Below are 15,415 nucleotides of genomic sequence, written 5' to 3'. Positions count from 1 at the left end.
TTAGACAAGTCACCAATAAGTGTTAGAGATTAATCCCTTAATCATCTCTAACAACATACAATGGTATCTACATGTTTTTTGAAGGAGAAATTTCATTAATTGAAGGACAAACAACATTTACAATAGATATTAAAGAAAAACAAAATATAATTAAACAAGGTTAAATCAAATTCGTTTTCGAAGAAACTACAATGAACCAGATTGAGCAATATAGTGCGACCGCCTTGTATTTGCTGAATCAAGCAGCTATTGATGAGGAAGTTTATCATTCTAGCATAGTTTTGGAAGAATATTCTTGATCGAGTCATGTTAACCGCATCCGAGATTCCAATACCTTCATGTTGAGTCTCGAACTTCAACCAATGAGAACAACTTCTCATATCTAAAAATAAAAAACCCTACTCACTACTCCCATAGGGGAGAAGGAGATCTCCACAACAGAGACAAAAACTCTATAACAGGGTTTAAAAAATCTCATAAAGAGAGTACTAATTTATTCAACAAAACAACAAAAGGAACTCAAAACTGAAAATAAAAAATGAAAAGGGACTTACTATGGATGAAATCATCCATAACAGCCCCTAAACTTACGAAGAAGGGGTAGAAGAGGTTAGGGTTTTAGAGAGAAAAGAGAGGCAGGGGTGGCTGGATAAATAAATTATAACACCTTATGTACAATGATATTTACATAAAAATCCTTTCAAATGCTTTATCATTTTGAATTACAGGGTAAAACAACTATCAATAGCTAAAAATAAATTTGGCAAAACTTTTCCATATTCGATTATCCAAATTATGTGAATGTATACTACTTATCTTAGATTCACCAATTTTTGTGGCCAGAATAATCTAGATTAACAAGAAATGATGAACATCTCAGTAAACATCTAGCAGGAATAAATCTCTATTATATAAGGGAAGGGGGAGCAATGGTGTCCTCTTTTGAAATGCCAATTTTGCCCCCCTTCTCTTTCTAAATTACAAAATAGTGTTTGTATTTTTGACTTTGCTAAATTTAAGAGCTGCCTATATTTGGCAAACTGTATTCCTCCTATTTTTCCCTCAAAAAGATGTTACCCTATCCAGTTCCCACAGCCACAATCAAGGAAAAAATATATTTCGTGCCATATATCATACAGGTTGCGCGAATTCGATTATGGGCTTATAACTATGCAATACTACGATCTAATAAATTTTTTATAACTCAGAAGAGAAGCTCCAAACAAAAGAGGGAAAAAACTAAAATAAATTTAAAACGCTAATAACTTAATAGGTCATGATTAGATTAACAATATTCGCGCATTTCCAGAATATTAGTATGTTCGCAATGACATTTTCTGAAATTTTCAATGATATATAATTTTTTTTCCTAAAATGTTCAAATTTTGACTCTTATGCCGAAGAAAATCGAGTTTCTGTTTCGAAAAAAAATTCAAGCACGCATCGCGTGCAAAAAATTCTAGTTTATAAATGTACAAAGGACAATAAAAACAAAGCTCTCAGTTAAACAAAAAATGACCTCGAAAATGTGATGCTAAAGAATAGTGTTCAAGCAACTACAACTTGTGTTCATGTAACTACAAATAGTATTTATGCAACTAACAAATAGAATTCATGAAATACAAATAGTGTTTATGCAACCGAATTAAAATAAAGGCAAAGCTCTCTGTCAGATAAGAAAGTGACCTTAAAATGCAATGATAATAAATATTGTTCATGCAGCTATAAATAGGGTTGATGTATCTACAAATAGTATTATACAATTAACAAATAGTCTTCATGAAAAATAATTAATGTTTATACAACTCAACTAGAGTTTTTATATATTAAAAAATAAATAAAAATTTACAAATAAATTTATTTTTTCTATATTATCTTTTATTACTTTTTTTTTTGACGAGATCTTTTATTACTTTTTTATTCCTTGCTAGATGTTAGATATTTACTGCTAACATCTAGCACTTAGATAATTATCATATCTCCTAGGTTAACTAACATAAAGCAATTTTAGCCAGTTCAGTGAATACAACCTTTTTAAAATAGTTGATGACGAAGATTGAACAATTGGGGACAAACCATACACACAAAAGCCTAGTGTACTTTTTTTTTTTTGAAAAGCCTAGGTTATTAAGGAGGCTACACGAATATGTGCCCTTGCCCCTAAGAGCATAGCTAGTATAGAATTTGAAGCGTAACCATCGAACTTGCTCCAAAAATCTATCTTTAGCAATAGCATAATATTAATTTATGCACACTAGCAAATCAAGGAAATAGTATCTTGCAAATTAATCAAAATAATTTCCCATGTACTTTTCGTCCCTTAGGCCTGTTATACACAGTACTTTTACTCTCATATATCATTATTCATTTCAGCTCAATTATTCTTTTTTTCCATCCAAATCCTCCCATGTATATAAATTATAAGCTTTACAAAAGGGATATTGGACTTAGCTATCAGCTTTACAATTTATATACAATGTAAATTTTGTTTTTAATGCATTATACTTCCTCTTTACTTTTTTTCATCATTCTTGACATTATTCATATTTAGAGAGAATCTTCTCAATTTTTTTCAATTTATAAGAAAAAATAATAGTCATGTGAGATCTTATTGATTCATCTCAATTAGTACTTTTATTAATATTCAATCGTTATAATGTTTACTAATATATCACGAAAGATATTTAAGTTCGAAAATGTACATTGAAAAACGCGCATAGAAAAGTGAGAATGATAAAAGACAAACACCGGGAATACAAGAATATCTTTATTTTCGTAGACCTTTTACCCAGGAAGACATAAAGGAAGAATCGGATACATATGGCTTACACAGGCACTCCAAAGCCTCCATTATCCTTCCGTGCAATTTGTTTAAAGCTTTTGACTACAACAAAGTGTTGCCTTTTCTCCCCCAATGACATTTCAGATGTAGCTTTCGCACAGTAAGACTAAAGAATGAACGCAACACTACATAGTAATGCATAGATGTCAGCAAACTGATGATTGGTTAAATAACAATAACAATAACAATGAAACATATAAAGATATACCCTGGTGGCTGGTCCTCGGACTCTTTTGGTTTTATAAAAACATGTAGTGGAATGCAGCAGAAGCTTGACTGCACCATGGTGGACGAATCTCGCACCGGCCGCATCATCATCAGAATATTATCAACACTCATCGTTATTAAGGGATATAGCATCATTATCTTTCAGTATATAATAAACATCAGAGTCGCAGAGCTGCCACATATAGCATAGGCCAATAATCACAAAGGAACAAGTCAAATTCTTTTATATCACGGGGAAAAGGTTCTAAACTATAAACAACAAAGGAATAAACTTCATTGAAACCCTTTGATGCCAAACTGACGCGTATAATCGTGTCAAGATTCAAAGTCAGGAAAGAAAACATACGATAACCTTAAAATATGGCAAGCTTACAGGCTAGAACCTCAATATCATCATTCAAGCATGTTCTGGGGACAAATAGTATGTATGGGAAGAAATCAACTAATGCATATTTCTGATATTTGAACAGCCACCAATATGTTTATACGAAAAAACAACACTATTTGACACTGTAGGCCATATAGATCACAATGAATTACTTACTATACATTATTTTTTTTCTCATGCTGCAAGATTTTCCTTTAGTTGGATCACCATCGGTAAAATGAGATTGCTCCTCAACAGCTCAGGTTAAATGGAAATTTTGAAGTTCAACCTGTAACGTTTGTAGTTTTTTCTCAATAATAGTCAGTTGTTCTTGAGTATCCAGTAACTTATCTAATCTCTGTTGCGCTGCCTCCTCATATGGTTTGCCAACAAGTGATACAAAGTCTTCCATATTCTTGATTGTCATCAACAAATCCTTTTGCATGGCTTCCACGATTTCTTGTTCTACAGTATCTGCAATACTTTTCACTTTATCAACAACCTTTTGCCTACGAGCTGGAAAATTTGATATGGCCAACAAACTGACAAGAAAATGAGAAAGTGTTAGCTACTACCAATTCAGATAGCATACAATCATGATGATAAGCATTAAGATCCAAGGGCTTTAACATACGTAATTGTACCAATAGCAATTAGCCTAGTGCTTAATTCTAAAACCTGTGATGGAATAGTCACTTGGAGTATGAAGTAACAACTTGTTCTTTCTCTATTAGGCAGTTGATTGTCCAGCAACTTTTTCTCAATCATCTAAAAACTACAATATTTATTAGGTATGTGCATTCTGCAAACAAATCTGGAAAGCCATACCAAAACAATCTAGCAATAAGCAAAACTTCAAATTCTTAGATAGCCGTAACTGTAATGAATCAAAGAATCAAATTCACTGAACAACCCACTCCCCCGACAAACTGCGATCCGGAAACGGTGAATTGGTACATGCTGGTACTCCTATCCCACATTAGTTTCAATACATTCCTTTTTCATTTGTTCAAGAATAGTTTAAAAACTTCTATTTGGCAATAATACCACTAATATTTTAATACTTTCTTTCTCTCTCTTACCACAAGAAATACCCTACTCTCTCGCCTTTAGTACAATAATTTTCCACTAAATCCTATCATATCTAACTTCTATATAAATTACATTAGATAACTACTCAGCAACTTGTCTCCTAAAACTATGTTCCATAATAAGTGTTCGAACTAATCTAACGAAAACATGTAGTTAACTGCGTTCCCATAGTCATTCTCATACAGTAAATTACGTAACAATGGTAAAATAGATTCGTAGAAAATCTCATCCCAATGTCCATGGTAATATTATTCATTCTTAAAAACCTTCTCTTTCTCATAATTTGAATTACCAAATTACAGATGGTATTATGTGGTAGTAGCTAATGGAAATATGAGAAGAAAATACATGTTTGAGTATGAAGTTCTATTACTATGAGCCTTGACATGTGACCTTTACGAAATTAAATGTTAGGTCATTATCATCAATAACGATCAGTACGACCTACCAACACATTGCGAAAGGTTTACTTTTGTTTAGTGAGAAAAGCAAATCATGGGATCTCCTAGAAGCTGAAGTATCAACAATTACCAGTCGAAACTATTCTTAAGCATTTCAAACTTGTAAACTGGTGGAGAAAGATACTGGAAAAACAGGTCAAGCATACACCTTAGCCTCCTCTTCCACTAATTACGTGATAAGCTGGAATAGGTTAACTTTTATTCTACTTACATGCTACTACAAGCTGAACGAAGTTAAGATCACCTTTTACTTCCTCCTACTCGAAATGAGAAGTATTCCCAGTAATCAAAAGCTGAATATTTAGGAAGACACACTTGTGCATGAAACACTGGAAGTTAGGATGTTACAATTAAATACTCCCTCCAAGTTATAATATAATTAGATTAAGCCTGCAGCCCATACACAATAAATTCAAATCTCTTGCAATAAGAGAAGGGTAAATTTAGGGCTTCATTGTACGACCTTGTATTTTCAATTTTTTATAGTAAAACATTGCATAAAAGTAAAGTTATAACCTTCTATTCTCTTTTAGCATGCATCTCTTTTCTAAGCAAACAAATAAATATTCAATAATAATAAAAAGGGTTAGTATTATTATCATCCAAAATATAAGGATTTTTTGTTCAAAACCACCTAAACCTTTCACGTTTTTAGAAACTCCCACCTTAATGAATTTTTTTTATAAATTTCCACCTACCATTTCCAATTTTATTAAAAACTCCCACCACTTAACGATTTGTGTTAAATTTCGTTAACAAAACCGTTAAGTAGACCTCATATATGCATTTTATTATTAATTTACGCTGAAATCAAAGTCAATTTCATCAATTTAAGGGCAAAATCTCAACAATTTTGGAGCAAGTTTGGAACGAATTATAACTATTTGGAAAGACTTGCAACTATTTCAAGTTCGATTTTGTTAACAAAATGTATATGAGGGACCCATTTAACGGTTTTGTTAATGGAATTTAACAAAAATCGTTAAGTGGTGGGAGTTTTTAATAAAATTGAAAATGGTAGGTGCAAATTTATAAAAAAAAATCATTAAGGTGGGAGTTTCTAAAAACGTGAAAAGTCTAGGTGGTAAGATGCGATTTATCCTTTATAATTTACTCCCTTTTACTTCTCATAGATTTTAAAATAGATCACAGCACTTTTATATGCAATGCCATAAGTTCACTTTATATCGTAGTTTGGTTTAGATCGATCATGTGTAGTATCAATTACTTTGTGAGGAAAAGGTATGGGTGATTCGAGAAGTTGGCTTGTCGCAGTCATTTTAAACTAAGTGCTTGTTTGGTTCAACCCATGGAACGGGAAGGGAATAGAATCAAATAGATGAGGAGAATGATAACAAAAATTGCTACCTTTTGTTAAGTGTTTAGTTCAAGAATAAAATAGAAAGGGAATGGCAACCATTATCGCCAAGAAATGGATTTCGTTACTTGGGGGGGGGGGGGGGGGGGGAAACAAGCTAGGAATCCATTACCACCAACTCATCGTAATGGATTGAAGAGAGGTTGAACCAAACAAGAACACTAGGAGTAGGTATTAGGCAATTTATTCTGTTTTTCGGAGCCCAAAAATGTTGAACCAAACATGTTATAAATTAAGTGAAATAAACAAGTAGGATCTCTTTCAAAGAAACACGGACAATTCTATTACGACTCCCGAAGTATAAGTTAACAAGCTGACATTAACTAATTCGTTTAATCAAATTTGATGATAGAACTTTGATAAGCTATACAGAACATCAAAAATGCTCCAAAAGGGACCAGACTAAACCTAATCTCATTCTAGAACGAGCAAAGCCTAAGTGAACAGCTGAAAATGAGGAATCACAAAATAAAATAGAGGAAAGGTATATCACCCGCCAGCAGAACAAAGCCCGAGTGCAAGAAGGTCTTCTAACGTAGTTGGCAGCACTGAGGTGAGTAGTGAAGCAGATAAACCAGCAGCCCCCAGACCTCCAAAAGCTCCAAAGAACTGCAGAAACGGAAGGGGGAAACAAATACAGAAATAACTGACTTGTTGAAAGATAGATAAATCCGTACATAAAAATGGGACACGAAAATGTGGCCTTGTGGGCAATACTTATAAATTGGATTCTATTCAAGGTAAAGAGGACCATTGGCTCACTCATTCCATAAGTAAAATCTAATTTAGTGCAAGACATTTATAGAGGACTGCACTCACCACTTGACGAATTTCTTGCTCAAACAACTTTGATGCTGTTGTGGCGCTAAACTTCCCTGTTGATATTAAACTCTGAGTATCAACTTCCCTCGGCGCTAAACAATTCTGAAGATTGGTGGTAAAATCCGCCTGATTGTGTGAGTCAACAAGTAAAGGCCATCTTTTCGCAAATGTTTCCTTGTACCGCATACCTTCACGGATGTTGTTCTCTCTTAACCATGAAGTATATTCCCCAAGAATTCTCTGTTTTTAAAACCAAAACAAAGACATTTGTTATTTGTGTAAAACATGCGAAGTTAAATTTGAGAAAAAGAAGTGCAAACAACAAGACGACAGATCCTCTCTTATGACAAAGCATTGAAACAGCGATGTTGACCATAATTAAGAAAATCTTTTCGAAGGCCACACCCACCAATTGCTATTCACAATTTCATCTTTTCTCAATACTACAAATAAATTAAGCAAAGAGATACCGGCCTATGTTCTAGCCAGCTTGATCCAAAAAGCTTCACACATACTTTGTCAAGCAGCACTAGGGCTTTGAGTTTTGACTTTTGACACACTACCCTCTGACAGACACATGGAATTATTTTCAGCAGCATTTCCATTCCTTGAGCTACCATCAGCACATGATAGAACATCTAGTTTAAAAGGACGGACGCCTTAAATCTCATCCATGTCTTTTGTCTCCAAAAACAGATTAATACCTTCCCAATCCACCATGCATTCCCAGCGAATATCAGTAACAGCGTAAAATCCTTTGGTGATCAGGTTAAATTTATACTTCCTCTATTATTTCTATTAATTGCTACAATTCCCTTTATGGGAAGTTTGACAATAATTTGCCACAATGTCATTTTAGGAAACATTTTCCGCTCTTTGTCTGTCTTCCTTTCCTATAAACACGGGCATGTGTACCAAAGTTCAACCAATGGCCGAATTACTAATTCAAATTGAATTTGGACTCAAATTTATAGAAAATCAGATTTTGGATTGGATAGGGATTGAGATGTTCAATACTAAATAACATAATAAACTAAAATTTAATCTAGACCTTCTCATGGGTAAAACTTAGATTTGAAATTTAATCCCCTTTACCATTACTTCACATTTTGTATTATTGCTATCAATGTCATGTTTACATTTGAGTTTAGTTCATTGATTTCTCTTTAAGACTTGTATTATGTAATGTGAACTTTTACGAATCTTATTAAGATTTCAGGTATTGTTAGTTATCACGGCACATAGTTCTAGGAAATAGGTTGCTGAGTCGTTAATAATTCTTTTTATATAGAAAATATACATGTGATAGGGGATTGTGGCATGTTATATTGAAGGAAATAAAGAGGGGGATAAAAAAAATTTACTACAAGAGAGAGAGAAAGTGTGTGGTGGGCCAAAGGAATTGGAAACAAATATTACAGTATTAGGGGGTGCCACTTCCAAAATAGAAATGGTCAAACTATTCTATTCTAGGACATATAAAAGAAGGAAAGTGTTGAAACTAATCTAGGACGGAGGAGTATGTTTTAGGAAGTTGAAATCAACTTTTCTTAAGGCTAATGGGTCAATGTGCTTGCAATGGGTTTCCAAATCAGAAAGTTAGGTCTAGTAGCCATTATGCCCTCCGAGAAAACAAAAGTTAATAATCTGGATCTCCTAATTAGATCCAAACTAAGAAACTCTAATTGGGATTGGATCATATTAGGCTTGATGGTATTTCAGATTAGATTTGGAATTACAAATTGGATTGGATTTGGGGCACATTTAAAACAATAACCAAACTCACACCTCTAGGCATGTGGTCCCATTTTCATCACTTTTCCTCTTTCCTTGATTTATGTGCCAAAGCCCATATGTAAAATTTAAGAAAAATTGAGGAAGTATAATTCTTCCCCACTCTCCAGGAAGGCTTTAATTGTATTCTAAGAGTTGTTCAGAATATCCTCATGGAGGGATGTGTAATGAATCAACCTAGGGAGAGGGGTACTTTTGGTATTATAATAATTAGTTAGATTTTAGTAGTAGCTTGAAGAATAAGCTAGGGAGTTAGGGAGTAAATATCTCTATAAATAGAATGGAATAGGGAGAGAGAAAGCATGTTGAATATTGAGTATATTTTGGGTGAACTTTTAAGAGTTCAATGGGAGAGAACAAGCCTCTCGAAAGCTTGTAATTATCAACTTGTTTTACTGTTTTTCAAGAAAACTATCAATCAAGTCCATTTTACTTCTTAATCTTCTTCTCTAATCTGTCCTAGTGATGTCAGTTCTTCACAAATGGTATCAGAGCGGTACGGTCCTCGGTGGCCAAGCTACTGTTGAACGTGAAGCTTTGGTGGTGGTGAACAACAAACTGTTTTCACAACAGTTTGAAGCCAAAATGCAGGAGATTACAAAGACGCTGTGCGAGGACATCAAAGGAATTGTCAGCAAGGCGTTAGCTCCACTCAGACAGGAGTTAGCCTTGCTCCGAGAAGAGCTAAGGCGGAGGAAGAAACTGAAATCAGCCACCAGGTTAAGTCAACAACCACTGATTTCCAACCTTCAGGTGAGGAAGTAATTGAAAATTATCAATTAACATCATCCTCACCTAAGCTTGAGAGAAGGAAGTGGTCACCGGTGTGTGAGACACCAGATCTGAAGAAGACAGGGTTTGGTAGTCTTGGTGGAAATATGTGCAATGACAAAAATGGAGTATCCGGTGGTAGGGGACGAAGTCATATTGTGGGAGAAGGCCAACCTGATAGAGGGAGGAATTTCGCAAAGGGAGATTTCGGTGGTGGATTCACCGGCGGAGGACATGGTAGTTTCGCCGGCCAATCTAATGGAGTCCTTGTTGGTGGTAGATTCAGAAATGACCTCAATCTAAAGGGAGGATTATTTGAGAGGGAAGTGCTGGTGGCGGGGACGATCTAAATCGCAGCCTCAAACTCAGGCGAGAAGGCACGAAAGGCAGATCTAGATATTATTCCGGTGAGAATGCCTGTTTTCAGCATACTGGAAGCGCTCGCCGAGGTCTTCCCGGAAAATTTGTCGGAGATAGAACTTGGTGGGACCTCATGCTAGACTCTATGTTAAAGTCAGAGAACCAGAGAAATCTCGAAACCTCTAAACCCTTGGAGAAGAAAGTGGAAACTCTGGATTATGGTGGAAGGGGTGACACTGTAAATCGCCATGTAGATGAGTCAGCAGGTTACAGTGCAAAGGGAAAAGAGCAACTGGGACCACGTGCATTTAAATGTGAAGGGAAAATCCACAACAACTTAATTAAAGTTGCTGATGTAATGTCAACTGGGCCTTTTCAAACTAAGCCCAATTACTCCAACCAAGTTCAAGAATCTAAATATTTTAATTCTCAGCTTAAAAGTAAGGCCAACCCAAGTTCAATTAATTCCACCCAGACATCCAAACATAACCCTTTTGATTTTCACAGCCTTACCGGACCCAATGGGTTAAGGCCCAAGACTTTCCTTGCTATAATCAACACCCATTTTATCAACCATCATTTTTCCACTCTTCTTCTAGCCAATCAACCCATACTAACGATCCCTAATCTCATCCAAATTTTCTCACCACACTGTAGCCCATTTTTTCTCTAAGCTAGCAGAAGAACAGGAGAAGAGACAAACATATGGATTCAAAGGTGACAACAAGTGGGACATTGACTATCGGGGACAATGCTTGGAATTAAGTGCAAATTACTATCCACCTTGAGGACAAGGTGAATGTTTGGGCGGCCGGTAAGGTAATGAATCAACCTAGGGAGAGGGGTACTTTTGGTATTATAATAATTAGTTAGATTTTAGTAGTAGCTTGAAGAATAAGCTAGGGAGTTAGGGAGTAAATATCTCTATAAATAGAATGGAATAGGGAGAGAGAAAGCATGTTGAATATTGAGTATATTTTGGGTGAACTTTTAAGAGTTCAATGGGAGAGAACAAGCCTCTCGAAAGCTTGTAATTATCAACTTTTTTACTGTTTTTCAAGAAAACTATCAATCAAGTCCATTTTACTTCTTAATCTTCTTCTCTAATCTGTCCTAGTGATGTCAGTTCATCACAGGATGCCAATCCTTTTATGATCAGCTATGTAGGTTCTCATCCAGGACAAGGGTATAACACTTGGGGACTTCATTTTAGAGCAAAATTTTGCAGAAATTCTACAAGATAGTTGTGTCAAACAATTGAACACACAGGCCTGCCTGACACTCCTAGCTGAGTCTAAGTAACATAGGTTGAAACTTTAATAAAGTCAAGCTAATGCGGGATGAGTAGGGCTAATCATGGTTAACTAGGTGAGCTGAGTAAATGGCACACATTTCTAGGCATTTTGCTACGATACATGCTATCTGGAACTTCTTTCAGAGAAGGCAGCAGCAGCCAAATGCAAATCTGTGATGATAAGCTGAAGAAATAGAGCATGTGGCACTAGCTGCTGCATGAAGGTAGAGCAGCTAGCTTGCTGACACTACATCTCTTAGCTCGGTTCTTTAGGGTTGCAGGTTAGGTAATTTCTGTTTCATTTTCTTGATGTTATGTCTAATTAGCTTAGGAAGCAAAACACCTCTATAGATAATTTGGTCCCAGTCCTAACACATAATTTGCTAAGTTAGTAATAAATTACTTCCGTTAAAGAGTGTGATTTTCTTTCCTCTTTCAATTTGTTTTCTGATATTTCGTCCATGGAAAAACCTCAGTGTGTAACACTAAAGCTAATTGGCTTGTGCTTAAGTCGTGATGTTTTGAGAGACAATCAGCTACTACTTTCCAGTATGATCAAGTTCCTGTGGGCTAGAAAGTTCGGGCTGTTAATTGTTATAGAAACCGCTTTCTTGCGTAGGCACTCAAAGTAGCTAATGGTGCAGGGCTGAATCTGCTGATCAAAAATTAGCTTCCCTCAACCTTAAATGGGCTTTAAGTTCAAATTGTTTTTGTTTTCGTTTAGTTTCAACTTAGTCAAGTCTGGATCCCGTGCAGGCTATCTTTCCTTTTGTCGTAAATTGAGTCAAATCAGTTTCCTCTGGCTTGATTAAGGAAGATGCTCTGTTTTAACTGAGCTTGGAATTACTTCAGTCAGATTTAGCCTGTATAAATGGCTTACCAACTCAATTCCTTCAAAGTCATATCATTCCAGAAATTAGGTTCTATAAATGTAACCTTAATCCCAAAATGACCAATTTAAGGAAACCTTTGGTAAGCTAAGTTGTATGGCCAAATCATATCTTTTGTTTTCTAGTCGTTTCAAGCATGGGTCAATTTGTTTCCCTTGTCACAATTTCATTTGCTTTGAGGAGAACCCTGTGATAACTTGGCACAGTCAAGGACTGAAAGCAAATTAGGTGTATTTGACTAAATGGCCTAATCACTTACTACGAGTATGACTAGAAAAAACTACTCTTGCTTCATGCCACATCCACCTAAGAATTTTTGGCCCTAGGATAGTTGAGCATCACATGGGGTTAGCCTAAGCAGGGTGTCAGCTTCACCAAATTGTGGGACAAGAAAACTCCTTCATAGTACTGAATGACACAACAGAATCTACATTTTTCTGTACAACTACTATCAATTCGAATGCAAGAAGTTCCATTTGTTCAAAAAATTTCCCTTTTTTTCAGTTTGTCGATTACTTATACGTGTAATAATAAGAAGAAAAAAATCAATCTAAAACTACAAAAGGTTAAATCTCAAAAAAATAAAAATTTTGACCAAGTCTTTGATGAAGGGAATCAAGATTTGTTACTATTTTGACACTGTCCCTAAGGTGCTTGCTGGATTGGGGTCTTAGGGTTGTTCTCTTCTCTTTCAATTCGCCTAAAATTGTTCAACCTCATGCCTTATTGACTCTAAATTAGAGCTCTGACACAGACTCAAATCCATCAAGGATATGTGTTAGGCGTTGAGCATGCAAAGCGACTAAGGTTTGAGTTAGCCTGTCAAGAAAATGGCTAGGTTCGAGTCGAGCGGCTGCACCAGCAGAGTGTATAATTCAATCAACTTAGAGTTTGCGCAGTGGTTTGACTAACGTGGACAGTAGGATATTTTCTTAATTCTTGTTTTCATTTACGAATATTCGGAGATGTTAGTTTCATCTATTTTACGCTTCAGGATGAAATTCTTATTTTGCGGTGCTTATGATATTAACTTTGGTATGTTCCAAAATTTTGTTGTTATGAGTGAGACTTTGAAAGACCATTTGAGTCAATGAGTGAAGTTAAAGATCCTTGATCAAGGCATGTGAGACCTAGATTTCAGTTGATTTATTTGGTAATTGAAGTCTGAACCCAACCTACTTTGTTTTTAAGTAAAGTTTTGCGTTTCAATTAAGCATCAATGCTCCACATAGAAACAGCGTCTTGACGTCAAGACCAAGAATTCAGGTGCATAGTTACTAGAGCTCTAACTTACTTGAACATCAGCAAGTGCAGGGGTAACAATGTCATTTTGAATACTCCTTGTGGCCGTTGAAGTAGACTTCTCTCCTCCAAAAAACATTGCAAAAGCAAGATCCAAATTGGACAGCTGGAGAGTAGATTCCACAAGTTTCAACGCACGCTCTTTTGCACTTCCAACCTAACATTAAACAATTATAGACAAGCATCAATTATCATCACACGAATAGATAATATTCAAGAATCACGATAGCTAAATATGCATATGATCACAAACAAAGTGCGCTTTTCAAACATTCTCCAGGCTCCATTTGAATCTACACACTTAAAGCTTTCACTTAAATTTAAAGGAAACTATAAAATCATGGCAACACCTAAAGCAATTTGTATTATACACACTTCAATCTATAGTGGTTGCTTTAAAACCTCAAATTGGATGACTTGATGCAATGGATAATAAAATAACTGTCAAGCTTAACAAATGCTAAATTTTAATCTAAATCTTCCATATACCTGTGAGAAAACTTGCCGCCTCCATGACATGCTCTCGCTTTCCATTTTAGTTCCATAATCCCGAACACTGCAAATTAACTCCTTCACTGACATCAAGTCCTTCTGGGCATACCTGCAGTCTTGTGTCACCAGTGTCTGACAGGAGGACAATAGTCGCTCGGCAATTGCTATAGGTGTTTGAAGCTTAATTTTCATCCTCTCAAGGCCAGCAGTTGTTGAACCATCCATGAAATCATATAAGAAATTCTCAAACTCATCAAAACTCTGAGAGCTTGAGTAGTAGTATTTAGACGCTAACAGATTCTGTTGATCTGTTTCAAAATCAGCGGTTGCAAGTTTTGCTTCAAGAGCAGCTCGTGCAGATACAGGAAATAGCTTTACATGTTCTACATTCAGCAACTTCCCCACATTATCTCTTACGAATGTAATGGCTTCATCAAGCTGCATCAAGTTTGTAAAAACTGTTATACTACACCTCAAACATATTGGGTAATTGATAGAAAAGGCATGCTATGTACAGTAGTCAACTACGACTGCCTTTCACAATCCCTCAAGTTCAAGAGCATCACCATTCACGATCTTAAAAAAAGATCATCCCACTCACTCTCTAACTTTTTTTTCTCTAAAATATATCACCCCACAATATTTTCCCAACTATCCTCTTAGCCATAAACAACAAAAAAAGATCATCCCAACTACTTTTTCCTCTCTCTCTTACTTTTTGACCCCACCCAACCACCATTATACAAGATTTTTATTATTTACTTCTTAAGAATATGAAATATCCATAAATAATTGATAGATTAATTAAATTAGATACATAATTGGCGCTTTTATCATCAACTAAACTAAATTCTCAAAGAGATTGTTTAATTTATTTTTGGAGTGTAAAAATGGAAGATATTTCATATAAAATAAGCAAAATTATAGGAAATTAGTAAATAGCTACAAAAAAAATTGCCCAAAATATTTAAAAGATGGGTCTCTATTTGTAGAGCTCGGAAAAATAGATCCATTGGAAGTTTTATTTTATTTTTTTGGCTTTGCGTTTTTTAAGATATTGCATTTTAAATATTTGTAATTGTGTTTCTTTCTCTCTCCTGCCAGAACTTGAGAAGTGTCAAAATTTGATGCAAATCAGAAAATCTGGCAAACTCAACTTTTTTTGCTTTTCTTCCAACCTAAACGCAGCGTTTTGGCTGGAGCGTCTCTCACAGCTCCAGCCAAAAAGCAGAAAAGCAAAAAAAAAAAAGTTTGCCACATCAGGCAATGGGCCCCGCACCCACACCTGATCAAGGTTTCGATCGTCCCAACCCAAAATTTTC

At 35.4% G+C, this 15,415-nt stretch overlaps 1 protein-coding gene across 2 annotated transcripts in view; it reads right to left on the bottom strand.

Annotated features, from left to right (window-relative positions):
* Window positions 1-2,615: 2,615 nt before the first annotated feature.
* The window catches only part of LOC104898847 (hypothetical protein), a 34,597-nt gene continuing 21,797 nt past the window's right edge, over window positions 2,616-15,415 (bottom strand). The window contains exons 7-13 of one of the 2 annotated variants that reach the window (XR_002040437.3): window positions 14,091-14,531; window positions 13,594-13,758; window positions 7,188-7,430; window positions 6,862-6,977; window positions 3,615-3,979; window positions 3,051-3,242; window positions 2,616-2,967 (exon numbers count right to left, since the gene is read on the bottom strand). Coding sequence is in view for 1 of the 2 variants with exons in the window: in XM_019250817.3 (XP_019106362.1) it covers window positions 3,697-3,979; window positions 6,862-6,977; window positions 7,188-7,430; window positions 13,594-13,758; window positions 14,091-14,531 (1,248 nt within the window). In the remaining variant the exon portion in view is untranslated. Of the gene's footprint in view, window positions 2,968-3,050; window positions 3,243-3,398; window positions 3,980-6,861; window positions 6,978-7,187; window positions 7,431-13,593; window positions 13,759-14,090; window positions 14,532-15,415 lie in introns of those variants that run through there. The other variant, XM_019250817.3, reaches the window with a different exon arrangement.

Source organism: Beta vulgaris, chromosome 7 (assembly GCF_026745355.1).
Source record: "Beta vulgaris subsp. vulgaris cultivar EL10 chromosome 7, EL10.2, whole genome shotgun sequence".
Taxonomy (NCBI): Eukaryota; Viridiplantae; Streptophyta; class Magnoliopsida; order Caryophyllales; family Amaranthaceae; genus Beta; species Beta vulgaris.
The sequence above is the reverse complement of the archived record's forward strand: the minus strand, read 5'-3'. Positions and strand labels throughout refer to the sequence as shown.